The 17,287-nt window shown below is 38.9% G+C and overlaps 2 protein-coding genes across 2 annotated transcripts in view; one reads left to right on the top strand and one right to left on the bottom strand.

Moving 5' to 3' along the window:
• Positions 1 to 1,254: 1,254 nt before the first annotated feature.
• triap1 (TP53 regulated inhibitor of apoptosis 1) lies at positions 1,255 to 1,828 on the bottom strand. The gene has a single exon (XM_034123724.1). The coding sequence runs from the start codon at positions 1,710 to 1,712 to the stop codon at positions 1,488 to 1,490; it is 225 nt and encodes a 74-aa protein (XP_033979615.1). The 5' UTR covers positions 1,713 to 1,828; the 3' UTR covers positions 1,255 to 1,487.
• A 785-nt stretch (positions 1,829 to 2,613) lies between these two features.
• Positions 2,614 to 17,287, top strand: part of supt5h (SPT5 homolog, DSIF elongation factor subunit) — a 49,425-nt gene continuing 34,751 nt past the window's right edge. Inside the window, exons 1-10 of the mRNA XM_034123704.1 lie at positions 2,614 to 2,728; positions 2,900 to 3,002; positions 5,399 to 5,555; positions 6,514 to 6,582; positions 12,323 to 12,337; positions 13,287 to 13,356; positions 13,971 to 14,039; positions 15,319 to 15,384; positions 15,468 to 15,498; positions 15,627 to 15,695. Coding sequence (XP_033979595.1) covers positions 2,919 to 3,002; positions 5,399 to 5,555; positions 6,514 to 6,582; positions 12,323 to 12,337; positions 13,287 to 13,356; positions 13,971 to 14,039; positions 15,319 to 15,384; positions 15,468 to 15,498; positions 15,627 to 15,695 — 630 coding nt within the window. The 5' untranslated portion in view covers positions 2,614 to 2,728; positions 2,900 to 2,918. The remainder of the gene's footprint in view (positions 2,729 to 2,899; positions 3,003 to 5,398; positions 5,556 to 6,513; positions 6,583 to 12,322; positions 12,338 to 13,286; positions 13,357 to 13,970; positions 14,040 to 15,318; positions 15,385 to 15,467; positions 15,499 to 15,626; positions 15,696 to 17,287) is intronic.

Here is a 17,287-nt window from a genome sequence, read left to right on the forward strand (position 1 = left end):
GAGCCTTAAATTAATACATTTTAAACCATAGTGTGACTCACAAAAATACCTGATAATTAAGAGTTTAATCTACTTTTATTAAGCCTAACATTCAGACAATAACTAAATGAAAATGGCTCCAACAGTGTCTCTACTTTAAAGAGTCCTCTCCTGCTGATGTTCAGGTGTATATCAGTATGTAGTGTCTCTACTTTAAAGAGTCCTCTCCTGCTGATGTTCAGGTGTATATCAGTATGTAGTGTCTCTACTTTAAAGAGTCCTCTCCTGCTGATGTTCAGGTGTATATCAGTTTGTAGTGTCTCTACTTTAAAGAGTTCTCTCCTGCTGATGCCCAAGGTGTATTTATATAAACAGAGGAAAGAAGAAGCTGCAGTCAGATTATTTATATAACAATGTCCCATTTATTTCACATTTGAATAATTGTTTGAGCCACATTCATTTCATAAAGACAAAACCAAAATATGAGCAGCAGGTTTTAAAATAAAACAAACATCAGTTATTAGATCAACTCATCTGTAGAAAATAACACAACACTGTCATTATTAATTCGATATTTAGTATCATTTGGTCTATACATGTCAGGAATCCCACTCTCTACAAGTTGTTCGGGTGTTTTGTCATTCCAAGACCCAGAGAGATATTCACTTCATCGGATACAAAAACAGAGGAAAGCCTCCATATCTGCACATTTGCATGAAAAGAATCATAGATTATCAAAATAGTTGCCGATTGTATATTCTGATTGATTAATTGAATACAAGCAATCTTCCAGTTACTATAACAGCCCACAAAATAAGAAACAAAACAATCATCATCTGTGTGTTTAAATCTGCAAACACACATAGTCCAGTGTGACACACACACACACCAGAAGTTAAATTATAAACTCAGAAAAAGTAAGCTCAACAAGAACTCAAATAACCACACACAAAATAACTGGTAAACACAGGAAAAGTAAGCTCAACAAGAACTCAAATAACCACACACACACACACACACGAATTGTAAGCTCAACAAGAACTCAAATGACCTATGCAGGAAGCAACTTATCACACACACACACACACACACACACACACACACACACACACACACACACACACACACACACACACACACACACACACACACACACACACACACACACACACACACACACACACACACACACACACACACACACACACACACACACACACACACACACACACACACACACACACACACACACACACACACACACACACACACACACACACACACACACACACACACACACACACACACACACACACACACACACACACACACACACACAGTAAAGAGAGTTCAGATTCCAGTGTTGTCCTGCAGCGTCCCGTCCCTTCTGCGCATGCTCAGTGGACGCACATGGACGCTCTCCTCGCTTGTTAGGCCTTTAAATGACCTCAGGATCACCGGATCAGCGGCCATCAGTCTCCTCTTCCTCCTCCTCCTCTTCCTCTTCTTCAGCTCTCGGGTTTGTCCTTGTTGGGCCCCATGAACTCCACCCCGTCTACCGGGATGTCCTTCTCCTTGATGGCGGTCTGCACGCAGCGCTGGTACCGTGTAAAGCTCTCTGTGCACGGATCTCCGCCCTGGTCCCCTTTTAGGAACTTCTCCGCGAACCAGCGGTTGAAACACTGGTCGTATTCCCGCTTCATGTCGGTGCACGCCTCCCCCACGCTGTTCATCTCTGGATCTGGATGAGAAATTTGGAGAAAAACTGTCTGTTGTTTTGTTTTTAATCCAACTGCGTGCTTCAGGAAGCTGCTGCTGCGTCAATAGGAAGTATCTCTGTGGCTCTCCTTGAACCGCGTGATCTGATTGGCTGGTTGTAGGGAGAACGTGATTGCGTCATGACGTAAAACAGATACTGCTTTGTAAGGAGGAACTACTCTGTTTACAATTTGAAAGACTTTATAATCAATATCCACCTTTTTAATTAGGCTTTTAACTTAATTATATTTAATGTATATGTATTTATTTATTTATTATATATATGAAAGGGGAGATAGTATTGTTTTTGTGTGTGTAAATCGTCAATGTGGTTGGTCTAGGTACCTTTGTGTATGAAAAGTACTTTGTAAATAAAGTTTGATTTGATTATACAAACAAAGTCAAGTAGATTAAATAAATGTGATAATGATACTGGCATTTAAAAAAAAATGAATACATGTACATTTAAAAATAAAAACACATGTGGTGTATGTTGACTCCTGGTTTGCTATATGTTTCTTTATGTTATCCCATTATGTGCTTGTTCATTTATTTACCTTTTTATCCTATTTTGATTTGAAGTATTTCTGTATGACCCCTTACTCATATAAAATAAATACAATTTAAAAAAACTGGAATCACAGTCTTGTTTATTTCTATCTCTGTTTGAAAGTGGAATAAAGCTAATTTCAATATAAACATACACGAGTTTTTTTGTGGAAAGTAACTACTATTCTGAGTTACTTGCCCTTATTATTGATAGCATATAATTTATTTGGAGATAAGTACCTCAAAATGTTCGCAGAGTGACACCTCGCTCACTATTCACCCAGCCACCGTCCAAAACCTCGCGAGATATCACGAAGTTTACTGAAATCTCGCGGTCGGCTCTCCAAGAAGACGTGTAGCATCAGGCTAACCGAAAAAAGGCTTATATTTCCTTTTATCCATCAACTAACAAGATATAAAGCAGAAGCGGGATTTAACAGAGGTGAGTAGCAGCCGCTGGGCTCATTTCCTCACATTTGATTGCGGTTGTTTATGAGATATTCATGAAAACTACATTAGCATGCTTTGCTAGGCCAGATGTGATTGTTATGGCCGTTAGCTGCTTTTTGTCTCCTCATTTAAGTGTGTTTTTCTTGCTTGTTCGTATCCACAGTCTTCCCCGGGGCTTCAAGATGTCGGACAGTGAGGACAGCGACTTCTCCGAAAACGCGAGTGGCAGCAGCGACGGAGAGGCGGAGGAGGCGGAGGGGATTGAGGTAACCGTGAGCTAACGTTAGGCTAACTGCTAACTGTAAACACAGAGAGGCAATGTGGCGCGTTAAAGTGGAACCAACTGCTGAAAAATAACTGAATATAAATACTGCTAACTAATGATAGGAAATTAAAGACATGTGTTTACTTACTTGTTTGTTTGTGGAAGAAGTACTCAGATCTTGTACTTGAGTAAAAGTAGAAGTACTCAGATCTGGTTCTTGAGTAAAAGTAGAAGTACTCAGATCTTGTACTTGAGCAAAAGTAGAAGTACTCAGATCTTGTACTTGAGTAAAAGTAGAAGTACTCAGATCTTGTACTTGAGCAAAAGTAGAAGTACTCAGATCTTGTACTTGAGCAAAAGTAGAAGTAGGAGAGTGTAGGAATACTCTGTTACAAGTACAAGTACAAAAGTATTAGCATCAAATATACTTAAAGTACTAAAAGAATATCATTCAAATTAATAATCAGAATTTTCAAAGTCACCCTGATTTTTATTCACTTATTTAATAGTTTATTTATTTGACAGGTAAAGTGCAACAGCCTGTTAGCTGTACCAAAGTTAGCGATATATAGATAGATGGATAGATGGATGGATAGATGGATGGATAGATGGATGGATAGATACTTTATCCCAAATTGGGAAATTCTTGTGTTACAGGAACAGCAGTGTGTTTAGACATTAAAATATTTAAAGACAAGGAGACAGAAAGCAGGTGCGGCGATGTGTGATGTAGTTTGTGAAGCAGAGGGATGAGTAACTAAGGTAGGAAGGCTGTTTTAAACATATTTTCAGGGTTGACTTGAAGATGTCCAGAGAAGGAGCGTTACGGATTTCATGACGTGAATGGGGAATATATCAATTGCAGAAGTACAAGGTGGCTGTTATGTGAGTTGTTCGTGGGTTATGGAACTACAACTATGGGGAAGTGAGGTCTGTGCCAGCCAGAGGTGAGGAGCTGTGATGCAGAGTTATGGCAGGAATGATTTCCTGTATCTTGTGACAGCGGAGGATGTGGGATGTCTATTTGATAAATTGTGTGATTCTCTTTATCTTGTATACTTTGTATGCATGCTTCTTGGTTAACATTAAGCTGTCTTTGTCTCTTTTCTTGTTGTTTCAAATGCGAATGTCCCCTCTGTGGGACGAATAACGGTATTCTGATTCTGAGAAGCTCTATAAGCTCACTCACAGATTTGGTCCAAGTTAGGGATGCCAGAAACTGACCATGATCAAATTCCTGGCGAATATTAATCGATTATTCAAGATTTCACAAGGCTGTCGTATTCATATTCTCTAGAAAGTCCACTGAAACAAATGTTTTGATATTGGGCTATATAAATAAACTCTGATTGATTGACATGAATACACATTGAGCGTTTGTGTTCTTATGCAGCTGGTACATGATGGTGTTGATTTAACCCATTATTTCATTTAGCTGTTAATATAAACTGAATAAAAGAGGTCTTATTTTTGCTCTAAGACTCGAGGCTTTTATTGATTATATCGAACCCCTTTCAATGCAGGACTTTTACTTGTAACAGTGTGGTCAGTGTTGCCAACTTGGCGACTTTCTCGTTAAATTCGGCGGCTTTCCAAACCCTCCGGCTACTTCTTTTTGTCAAAAGCGACTAACGACTAATTTAACGACTTGTAATGGTGTTATTAGGGACTTTTCTGGTGTTTGGAGACTCACATATTGTTCAGCAGTTAACGAGCCGTGGGTGCTGCCGTGAGCCCCTCTGCCCTCCCATAGTACTCACAGGCGCTCAGACTCACAGTTGCCTCCCGCAGTCAGAGCAGAGAGGAGACAGCCACACTCTCCCGCGTCGAGACGGCAAATGAATTGCGCATGAGCGGGATTTAAATGTGAAATGTAAATGTTTCTTCACTGTCACACTATAATAAATAACTGCCTTTGCTTTGCTTTGACTCACACAGCCTCAGTCACTTAATCACCTCGTCCACTGTGTGTGTGCCTCTGTGACAAGCTAAACATCCACATAGGTCATCATGTCACAGTCTAAACTGTATTCACAAAAGTACAGAAAGGAGTGGGAATCAAACCCTGAGTTTAAAGGATGGTTGAAGCCATTTATTGGAGATGACACACGGGCATACTATACTGCCTTTATTGTAAGGGAGATTTCTACTAAAACTACTTTCTACATTTCTGATCTACTGTCGTCTGGATTTACTCTGGTGGTTTCAAGTTTTGATCCTTGAAGGGGGTGGAAAGTTTTTTTACCGCTATTACATGATATGCAAATTAGGCGATGACGTCATTTAGGGACTTCTGGCGACTTTTCGGACAGCCAATAGCTACTTTCCTTACTATGGAGTTGGCAACACTGAGTGTGGTATCTGATAGTCAGTTCTTTTTCTTGTTTCCCCCCCCAGGAGACGAACAGCCCTGTGGGCAGCGACAAGGTAGCAGAGGAGGAGGGGGAAGACCTGCTGGAGGAGGAGGATGAATACGATGAAGAGGAGGAGGAAGACGATGACGAGCGCCCGAGGAAGAAGCCGAGGCACGGAGGCTTCATTCTAGACGAAGCCGGTACGCTGATCTGAGAATGATATAGAAATGTATTTATTAGGATAAACCCCTTGAGATGCACCATCTGGTTTTCAAGGGACAAAAGCAACGAAAAAAGAAATGATAGAATTTTATGAAAAAAAGTCAAAATTTTGAGATTTTCTAAAAATAGTTTTAAAAAAAGTTGTGATTTTTAAGAAAGAAAAAATCAGAATGATGAGCATTTAAAACTTAAGATCAAAAAGAAACTTTTTACTTACAGAGTAGAGAAAAAAAGTAATAATTTTTAAGAAAAAGGTAGAATTTTGAGATCTTGAAGAAAAGTCAGAATTTTGAGATGGTCAGAAAATAGTACAAAAAAAAATAATGACAGAATTTTAAGAAGAAAAGCCAGAATTTTGAGATTTACAAACGATATTATCCTACGATACTGTTACAAACTTAACAGTATCGTAGGATAATAAGAGAAACACAAAAAAATTACTTATTTCCCACTTGACAGTTAACGGAAAAAAACAAAATAGACATGAACAAAATAACAGAAAGCAAAGCATGACGAACAAGGACACACGTTGAGTAAAATGTATGAAGTCATGCATACATTCATTACAATTTGATAGAGATGATAATGCTGAAACATACCCAATGATGGTCTATAGCAGCAGGTGAAGTATTCCACTCTGTTGGGGCTTTAAACATCAACGCTCTTCTGACAATAGAGTTTTTTGCAGAGGGGACAGAGAAATAAATGTGGACAGCGTGTCTAACTTGATCATTTGACGAGTAAGGTGCAAAATACTGCTTTAAATAAGGGGGGGGGTTAAAGTGAATGCATTTAAAGGCCATTTAAGTGTGTGATGCATTGTGCAGTGATGTGTACGGAAATAATATGTTTGCTGTTTCTGAATCCCTGAAACTCCCTGCTGCTTTTAAGGGAAGGAAATGGAGTTTAAGTAGTTGTGTTTTTCTGTTTCCATAGATGTGGACGATGAGTATGAGGATGAGGAGGATCAGTGGGAGGAAGGAGCGGAAGATATTCTGGAGAAAGGTAAGGAGCTATCCACGTAGAGAGACAAAATCTATTTTCCCTTAAAGGGGACCTATCATGCAAAATGCACTTTTGTACGTCTTTTCTACATGAATATGTGTCCCCGGTGTTCCAGGGAACTCACCAAGTGTCAGAAAACACAACCCTCTCTATTTTCCTCCATACCCAAATCTCTAAAAAAGGGGCTGCAACGGATCTGATAAAAACTGATCCAGATTTGAACACTGTCCTGACGTCAGGACGGTGGCGCTACGGCTATTGGGCCAACTCCACCAATCAGGAGGAGACAGCCACGGCCATTGCCGTTCGAAAGCGCTGGAGACGCTGTAGTACATATGCCAGGCCTGTAGATGGTGCTGTTCTCACAGAATCAGCCCTTGCTAAAACAGAGCTAAAAAATGTCAAATTGAGCGAAATGAGGCATGGCTAAAATGCATGATCTATATATATCACTATATTATTCAAATATAGCATGATAGGTCCACTTTAAACCAGATAAGTTGGTAACAGCACTTCAACATCTGCAGGCCACATTTCTTCCTCATGAGTGCGTAATTAAAAGGATGATCTCAACCTGGGTTTGAAACTTGCAAAGCGACCTCCTGAGAGCAGCCGGGCTCTCGTTAATGGAGCACTCACAAAAAGAACTCATAGCTGCTTCCAACTTTCCAAAGAATGTTCTCCTGTTTCTTCATTTATTTGAACTCTTAGTTTCAGGTGATTTCAGGACACTTAACTTGCAGATGTTTGATAATGAGAACCCACTGAACCTGAACCACATCGCAAAGATAAGAGACGTGACGGATTACATTCTCCCAAACAACTGAAGCATGTTTTGGAAATAAAACTAAATATGGACGATTAGTAGTTAATGGGCTTGGAAACACTGGCGCATTGTTTAGAGTCTGTAGTGGTTAAAACATTCATCAAGATATTTTCTTTTTGTGTGAGAACTTTTTACCTTCAGAGTAGAGAAAAAAAAGTCATCATTTTAAAAGGTAGAATTTTGAGATTTTCTAAAAATAGTTTTAAAAGAAATTCAGAATGATGAGCATTTTTGAAAAACTTCCGGATTTTGAGAAAAAAGTGAAACATTTATTTCCCAAAAGTCAGCATTTTAAGATTTTCTAAAATAGTCAACATTTTTGGGGAAAAAATACAGAATTTTGAGATTTTGAAAAATAAGAAGAGAAAAAAAATATATATCAGAATTCCAAAAATAAAGTCAGAATTTTGCAATTTTCTAAAATCGTCAGAATTTTGGGATAAAATACAGAATTTTGAGATTTTCAGAGAATATTAAAAAAGTTGGGACTTTGAGAATAAAGTCACGATTCCAAGGAATTTCGGAAAAGGACAGCATTTTTTGAACAAAGTACAGAATGTTACGGTACGTCCACACGGCTCCGTCGCGTTGAAGCTTGCCGGTGGGCGTGTCTGGCGTGCGACCAACAACCAATCACATTAATCTCCCGCCCCGGACACACAAGCACGTGGTTTGATTGGCTAGCGCTTGTACTGGCATATGATTTGATTGGCTGACGTTTCCGTTGAATGGAACCACAATGCAGTTCGGCAAAGCGTGACGTCTCCGTTGAAGCACGCAACGCTGCCGTGTGGACGTACCGTAAGATTACAAAAAAATCAGAATTTCAAAATAAAATCTAAATATTGAGATGTTCTGAAAATACTAAAAACAATAGCCTGAAAATGAAACTAGATCTCTCTGCATGTGACCTTCTCCGCTCTTTCCTTGGCGATAAATCCGCCTCACAGTTTAATGTCTTATTTCAAACATGACTGCAGCATTCCTGTTGATATTTGAGCATTTTCATAACATGAATAATAGCTGCATCACATGTAGGTGTTTCAGTTTGGACCAAAACAAGGTTATATTGTATTAAATGTTATTAATGTGAAAATGTCTTGCAATGATAATAGCCTAAACTGCCTTTCCCCCATCAGTTTTGAGCCATGTTGGAAATGAAAATAAGCATCTAATGCGACAGTTGCTTGTTTTATCACGTGTTATTACTATTAATTACATTTAAGGTCTATAACAGTTTCAAATGTCGAACAATTTTTTTTAAATGTTTGCTCCCTAATTTAACTGTAAACATCAAACAGTCTTAGTCGTTGTCACCAGCTCGATATGTCCGATCAACATTGACGTTTTACAGTGTCTACGTCAGTGTCGTTATTAAATGCACTGCTTCTGCTACAGCTTAGCTTTGATTAGCAGCTTAGCTTTGATTAGCAGCTTAGTTTTGATTAGCAGCTTAGCTTTGATTAGCAGCTTAGCTTTGATTAGCAGCTTAGCTTTGATTAGCAGTTTAGCTTTGATTAGCATCTTAGCTTTGATTAGCAGCTTAGCTTTGATTAGCAGCTTAGCTTTGATTAGCAGCTTAGCTTTGATTAGCAGCTTAGCTTTGATTAGCAGCTTAGCTTTGATTAGCAGCTTAGCTTTGATTAGCAGCTTAGCTTTGATTAGCAGCTGCTTTTAGCATCTTACAAATCCCTCTTTCACATCTTATACATTTGTTTTTACTAATGTAGGAGTCTTTGTGCATCCTCATTAGTCAGCGGTCCATTTTTTAACGCTGTGACCTGCATTATATTGTAGAAACGTATGTTTTTAATGACTTAAATAGCAAGGCACTTAATACATTTTTAATACATCGTTTTTGTATGGCTGCGGAGTTATGCTAACCTACTAAACTCTTGCATATTCAACCAACAATTGGGTGGAAAATGGTGGGACTGTTACAGATAAACGTGACATAATTCCACTTTTTCTATCTCAGTTTCAGAACAGTTTCAATGTTAAGTTGTTTCTTCTAGTTGCTATCGTGCCTCGGTTTGGACTCAGCTTTGAAAAGGCCCTTTTATTTTTTAAAGTCCGTATGTTCTGCAGCGTTGTGAGTTTTGAGGGTTTCTGCAGCAGATGTTTCTGAAAGTGTTTAACTGACCTCTCTCTCCTACCCGTGTCTCTTGTCATGCATGTCCTCTGCAGTTAACGGTAATTGGACTCCAGATACTCTCCTGCTCTCATTTTCCGTGTTCATACATTTGATGTGAATCTGAAGCAAAATGGAATATCAGTTTCATCCGTTTGATAAAATCCATGTTCTCAGAATGAATTAACCCCCGCCGCCTCATCTCAGATGTTTGGTTGTGAAGCTCGACACCAGGAAGCAATGAAGGCAAATCCATCACTGGAGCATTGAGCCACAACTCCCTCACTTAGTGTTACAGTTAATTGGCTCAGTCAATGTGCTAATTGAGGTTTCACACGTTAGTTATTGGCGGTTAAATCCAGATAAAGACACGTTGTGTGTTCAGCACCTTTCAACACAAGGCTTACATGTTTTTTACTCGCTAACTTTAAGAAAAACCACAATAATCGTAGAGTTAATTGGCTTCAAGATCTGTCACAGAAATGTGCTAATTGAGGTTTCACACGTTAGTTATTGACGGTTAAATCCAGATAAAGACACGTTGTGTGTACAGCACCTTTCAACACAAGACAATCCAAAGTGCTTACATGTTTTTTACTTGCTAACTTTAAGAAAAACCACAATCATTTACATGTAATTGCCTGTAAAATTGGTCACAAATATGTGCTAATTGTAGTTTAATTGTAGCGGTACAAACCCTTCCTAAGAAGTGTTGCGACACATTTGATCGCTGGATGAATGATTGAATATGTACTTAATTTAGTTTAATTGGCGACAGAATCAGGCTAACAAAAGTCAAACACATGTTTATTGTTAGATTCAACTATATAAGCACATGATTGAATAAGAAATGTTTTAAAGATGTAACTAAAGATATATGATTGGGTGTTTAACTGCATCCAAAAGTTAGATTTTGACAGAATATTTCCCTTACATTCATAGTTGATCTGGACATTGAAGTTATTTAGAGCTGGGCGATGTGAAGAAAGTCAAATATATCAATATTGTGATGAAATGTGAGCGTTGACTATTTAATGACTAAGAGGGCAACAACAGATTGATATTAATAACACTTAAAGACTACATTTAAAGTCCAGCCTGATATCTGATCTTATATTGTGTTATGAGTATAATATGATGATATTGCTCAGCTCTAAATGAACAGGAAGTGATGCTTTGCCGGACGTTGCTTCCTGGTGCAGCGCTGCCATGTTTTTATTTTCTGTTTTTTGGACTAACGGATGTGTTTGAAGCGTTTTGTTTATGTGGCACACGGTGGTGCATATCACTAAAGACAGGAGTACAGTAGAGCCCAAATCCTGAGTCAAAAAGACACGGACATATCTCAGTTTCTGCCATATGTAAAAGCTCAAAAGAGTTGTATTCAAATCTGGTGTTGCGTTCAATGACTGCTGTTTTAATCAGTGCTTTGTTGGCAGAACACAGTCTTCATTAGAGCACCTACGTTAAACTGATGTTTGTCAGTAAACTCACAGAAAAACCACTTATAATATACTCATCCGCCGCTTAAAATAGTCCAGCATTAAAACGAAGATCTAGATATAGAGAGGCGAAGTCCCCCCCTTCCTCCATGGGACCTTATTTCTGAAAAAGTATGCATTGAAGTCAATGGAGAGAGAAAGATTATCTTTTTCGATACCGTTTGAATTGAGCCATGAATTACACATATGATGTTTGTCAATTTAAAAGATAATTTTGCAAGTCAAAAAAATAAAAATGTGTCGTAAAACTGTGAAGTAACACTTATTTTTGTGTGAAACCGCTCAATGAACTCCATCTCCCGTCTCGCACCACACACCCAGACGGCCGTCACGTTGGCACATTTCACTTCTTTCTTTCAGAATGAGGTGGAAAGTATGAAAAGAGGTGAAAATCACTCCAAGTCTGGGCATGTTGAGAGCTGTACATACACACAAGGGGAGTTAGTCGGTTCCTAAGAGCCAGCATGCGGGACCGGGACTCTGGGATTTGTAGTCTTTCTAGTTGCGTATTTTTCATAGTCTTATATTTCAACAGTTTTACGACAAACTGTGACTTTTTTGACATGGAAATGATTTTTTAAGATTGACAAACATCATCTGTGTAATTCATGGCACAATTCAAACGGGATCGACTTTTGACTATTGACTTCAATACATACTTTTTCTGAAATAAGGTCCCATGGGTCTGAAGCAGATGGGCGGGACTTCGCCTCTCTCTAGTGTTCCCAGCTGATGTTAAGTTGCGACGACACTGCGCAAATGAGTGAGCAGCTGTTGTAAGAAAGTCCCGGATATAGATGTGCCTCCACATGAGCAACCAATAGGATGGCAGCTGAGAGCAGGTGGTATTTGAACAGGGTTTAATTGGCTAGAAGCTACTGTACTCTGACCTTTGACCTCATGCCTCTCCGTGCTGTTTGTCATCATTAATCTGTTTGTGTTTCTGTTGTTTTTTTCTCCCATCATGCTTTGTGTTGCTGCTGCCCTGATCAACAATATATTTTGGCTCATGTCCTCTTCCTCCTCCTCCTCTTCCTCCTCTCATTTCCTTTTCTACCCTCCACGTTTGTCCCCATCTTCCTCTTCCTCGTCTTGTTTCTTCGTCCTCTTCTGTTCCTGAACGTTTGTTTCTCTCTTTTCATTCCTTATTTCTTTATCTCATTTTCCCCCCCGACCTTTAATTACCTTAATCCTGACTTTATACCTCTTCCTCTCCTCTCTTCCTCTTCCTCTCCTCTTCCTCCTCTTCCCTTCCTCTTCCTCTCTCCGTTGGGTCCAAAGCAGAGGAAGCTGAAGGTAAGCTTGATTCTAACTTGTTCATTATTTATTTTCACTTTTTTGAAACATGAATATCAACGTCGTGTAGGGCTGTGCGATTATGGCAAAAATCATAATCACGATTATTTGGGTCAATAATTGATATCACGATTATTAAATACGATTATTCATTGGCTTTGAAAACGTCAATTTATTGAACTTTAAAACAAATTAAAATAATAATTTGAACAGTATCTGTTTAACTGTTGATTTCCCTGAACGTATAATTCAACTGAAAAACCAATAAATAATATCAAAATAATAAATACCAATAAAAAAGATCAACAAATATTTTGGAGCGCACTTCAACAAGCTACTAAACATATATAAATATGATAAATAAATTAGACTCTAAACTAAATAGCAAAGCAAAATAATCGTTTTTTTCGATTATGTTGTTTTTGTAATTGTGGCAGGCCAAAATCGTAATTGCGATTAAAAAAAAAAACAAAAAAACGATTAATTGCACAGCCCTAACGTCGTGTACTTAAGTACTATCTTGACATACTTGTACTTTTTCCATTGAGTGCTACATCTACTACCAACAAGCGTCCTGCTTCACCACGTTACATCTATTTAACAATCACTGATTACATATGAAAACACATAATAGTCTGCTAGGACACGATGCAGTACGGTACGACTAATATAATGAAGTATTTGCCAAAGTATCTGCAGTTGGCTCCACAAAGACAAACTGCTTTCAGATGCTCGTACGTCCTTATAAGCAATCAAATCAGGATTATATCAAATGCTATGATAATAGAATACTAGGAAAAGAGCATTAAGTGCTTTTACATTTGACACATTAAGTACACTTGGCTGATAATACTTGCTACTTAAATAGCATTTTGAATTCAGGACTTTAAGTCGTAATGACGTATTTAAGACTACAGTGTTTTTCATGTGACGTTTTAATCTCTCTCAGTGTCTAACATCGACCATGTGGTTCTGGACGAGGATAACTCCGGATCCAGAAGGCTGCAGAATCTCTGGAGGTAAAAAACACATCTGTTCCCACAGCTGGGTAATCAATCATTTGAATGCACCAGACGAGGAGAGGAAGCGCCGTATTGGAATGATATGACGTTAGAATTGTAGAATGTCCAAATAAGTGATTATATGCTATTCGTTTTAACCCAATTTATTTCGCATTAAGGTCACGTCTTGTTTTGAATTCAGAGTGGCTTCAAAAGTCTTTAAAAGTATATTTAGTTTTAAGTAACCTGAAGAGATAATTAGTTTTATTAGACTCACACAAAAAGTAGTGATTTATTTGCACGGTTCAAATCAAATCAAATCAAGTTTTATTTATAAAGCACATTTAAAAGCGATTTTTGGTCGAGCCAAAGTGCTGTACATGTAATAAAAACACATTACTACAATCACAATAAAAGACAATAAATTACAACTGATATATAATTGGTTGTTGTTAAGAAGCTTATTATCGTCTGTCATTGGCTCACTGTGTGTATCATTGGTTAAATGTGTGCATCATTGGTTAAATGTGTGTATCATTGGCTCACTGTGTGTGTATCATTGGCTCACTGTGTGTGTATCATTGGCTCACTGTGTGTGTATCATTGGTTAAATGTGTGTGTTTGTGTTGCAGAGACTCCAGAGAAGAGGCGCTGGGTGAATACTACACGAGGAAATACGCCAAGACTTCTAGAGGAGAGCAGTGAGTCCTCTCTTCAAATCAAAAGCATCTGTCCCTCTGTGAGATGCAACAGAGCCGTGTGCAGAGTGCACTGAAGAGTCCAAATAGGGGCTTCTTTTACCCCGACAATGAAGCCAAGAATAGTAGTGGAAACTAAATGTGTCCAGAAGTTTAGACTTTAAGGTCTCTCAGCAAAACATGTATTTTATATATAGTCATATATAATGTTCAGGGGATTTTCTAGAAAAATATCAAAGTCAACTTTATTGTCAATCTCAAAATATGTTTGTACACACAGAAAGATCGAAATACAGTTTCCCACAGTCCCGAGGTATAAAAAAACACACATTAAAATACAAGAACACTCAATAATGACCAAAATAACACAACATAACTAATGGCATGAAGGCGCTAGCGTCACTTCCGGGTGAAATACTTTTTTTAATTAACGTTATGTGACAACTAGGGATTGGTATCATTAAGGTTTTAACGGTACTACTACTTTGATCGTTACTGCTTATCGATCCGGTCCTTTAACGGTACTCTTATCGGTTCTTTTGGAGAGAAAAAATAAACAAATTGTGAAAGAAATTAACATTGCTTTTTATTTAAATTAAATACATTATATTTCACATCAAAAGAAAGACATATACCCTCAATTCTCAATAACAGAGAAAATATGTATTTGGACTTAAAGGTCCCCTATTATCCTCTCTTTCATCAATATATCACAGGTCTCAGATATATCCAGAGCCTGTCTCTGATTGGCTGAAACACCAAACAGATCATTGCAGCATTACCCATAATCCCCTCTGTTTCAGCCCTGTTTCAAAAGTGCTGATTCTCTGTCTGTTACTTTAGATGAAAATAAGGAGCCCCTCCCCACGCCCCTCTAAGAGAGATTTGGTTACAAAGAACTCAATGGTGCTCTAGGAGGAGATTCAGGTGATAAGGGGGGGGGGGGGGGGGGGTTACCTTGGTTGCTGATTGGCTAATGGTTACACAAGACAAAACATCGTTATGACATCATAAAGTGTCCACAATCTGATCAGCTCATTTTCAGACAGGTTTTTATAGAAATGGATCAGGACAAAAAGAGAGGGGGTCTTTAATAGTTATTAGATTTTCCTGATGAGGTAACTTTCTCTAATTTTCTATTAATTTCTTCTATTTCATTTGATATTTATTTATGGATCTTTGCCCAAACGCCGGACACACTTTATCAGGAATTTATTATTTTAAATTATATATTTACATGTGATGGTAATCCTGTTTCTTCTTCTTCTTCTGTGGTGCGCAGTTTCCCTGGAGGGTCGGAGGAGCTTTCTGATGACATCACACAGCAGCAGCTACTTCCTGGAGTCAAGTATGTGGTTAACCAATCAGCATCGAGAACAACTTGTAGATTATAGTTTTATATTAATGTTAAAATGTGTTTGTCGTCGACAGGGATCCCAATCTGTGGACGGTCAAGTGTAAGGTGTGTGTCCTGACACACACACACACACACACACACACACACACGTCATCACAACTACATGTACACACACACACACACACACACACACACACACACTCATATTTAGTAATGTAATCCTGTGTTGTCAGATTGGAGAGGAGAGGGCGACGGCCATCGCTCTGATGAGGAAGTTCGTCGCCTACCAGTTCACCGACACGGTAAGAAACTTTAATCGTTACTTTTCTAACTGACCCTCTCTGATTGGTTGGAGGTTCATTTCTTAGCGTGCATCTTCCTATATCTCCACTTACAACAAACTCAATCCAACTGTTGAGTCTTTGTTACGCTCCCAGACTCCCGAGGGGTGAAACACTTTGATTTCTTCAACAAAAACCTGCCTTTTTCTAAGTTTAATGACATTGGAAAGCAGTTAAATAGGCTATATATTTGTTTTTGTTGCAGCAGCATAAAAAACAACCTGTGTGTATCTACATATCAACAAATAAACAACAAAACAGTATACTGTTTACATTCTGACAGAGGTGGGAGTAAGTCATACATGTGCAAGTCTCAAGTCTTAACCTACAAGTCTCAAGCAAGTCCCAAGTCACTGTGGTGAGAGTCAAGTCATTGCTCAGGTCAAGCAAGTCACATGTCATGTCAAGTCAAGTCATACGATATTCTGATGAATAACCCAAGTTTCCGCATTTAAATCAGTTAAAATATTGTGGCTATGAAAACTTTAGTTTTATTTTCAACATAAACAGCAATGGAGAGTGTGGCGCTGAAATGATAACCCTATGAGTTCTAAAAGGGCTCTGAAGTGAAAACAGGAGTACAACACAAATACATCAACATGTTAAGCCCCCTGCCCTGGCTCCCCTTCAGCAGGGCCACAGCATTCCTCCTGTCTAATGGCGCGTTTCCACTACACGGCCTCGCTCGGTATAGCTGGGCCTCGTTAGGGCCGGCTCACTTTATGGCGCATTTCCATTACAGTTTAGGAACTGGGGTAGTTACTATAGTAACGCAGTGTAGGCGGAGCCGTGACGTCATCTTCAATGAGCACCCCAGAAAAACAACACAGCCGTTAGCTGTTAGCCCTCAGAGCTCACAGCTCCTCATATCTGTTCAGAAACTAGACAAAAGTTAAACAAGTACAAACCACAGACTGCCTGTGTCATGGTGAATACAGTCGCTGCTTTATTTATGTCTGTATAGGCCGTTGTTGTGAGTGTGGACGGTCGGAGCATATACTGCGTTAGCTTAGCCAATCTCCATTTAGAAAACACGCATTTTAAAAGGTGTTTCGCCTGCCGTCTGTCTGCAGACTTGTCAAAGCATTAATTCATGGTTTTTACTAACCGGTATCAGTATGTTGTTACTTCGGCATCATTTTGAAACGTGTATTACAATTAAATCACGGTCAAATATGTCCATCTTGTTGTAGTTGTAGCCCCCTTGCCAGCGATGCTCTCTCTAGTTTAGCATACTCAGCCCGACTCAGCCTCGTTGTCTCTGGCCCTAGACCCACGATTTTATGAGGCCAGAAAAACTGTGAATTAGGACCCGCCGGCCGGTACTAGGCCAAGTGGAAACGCAACCAAAGACGGGCCGCTGACGTCACAGCCCTCTTAAACCGTGCTCCGCGCTGTAGTGGAAACGCAAGTCTCAAGTCCAAAAATATGCGACTCGAGTCAAGTCATGTGACTCGAGTCAAGTCATGTGACTCGAGTCACTCTGCATTCTGACAGTGAAAGATGTTTAGATATCAAATATACATTGTGAATATACAGAATTGACGTCGGTG

Source organism: Trematomus bernacchii, unplaced genomic scaffold, assembly GCF_902827165.1.
Source record: "Trematomus bernacchii unplaced genomic scaffold, fTreBer1.1, whole genome shotgun sequence".
In the NCBI taxonomy this organism is placed as follows: domain Eukaryota; kingdom Metazoa; phylum Chordata; class Actinopteri; order Perciformes; family Nototheniidae; genus Trematomus; species Trematomus bernacchii.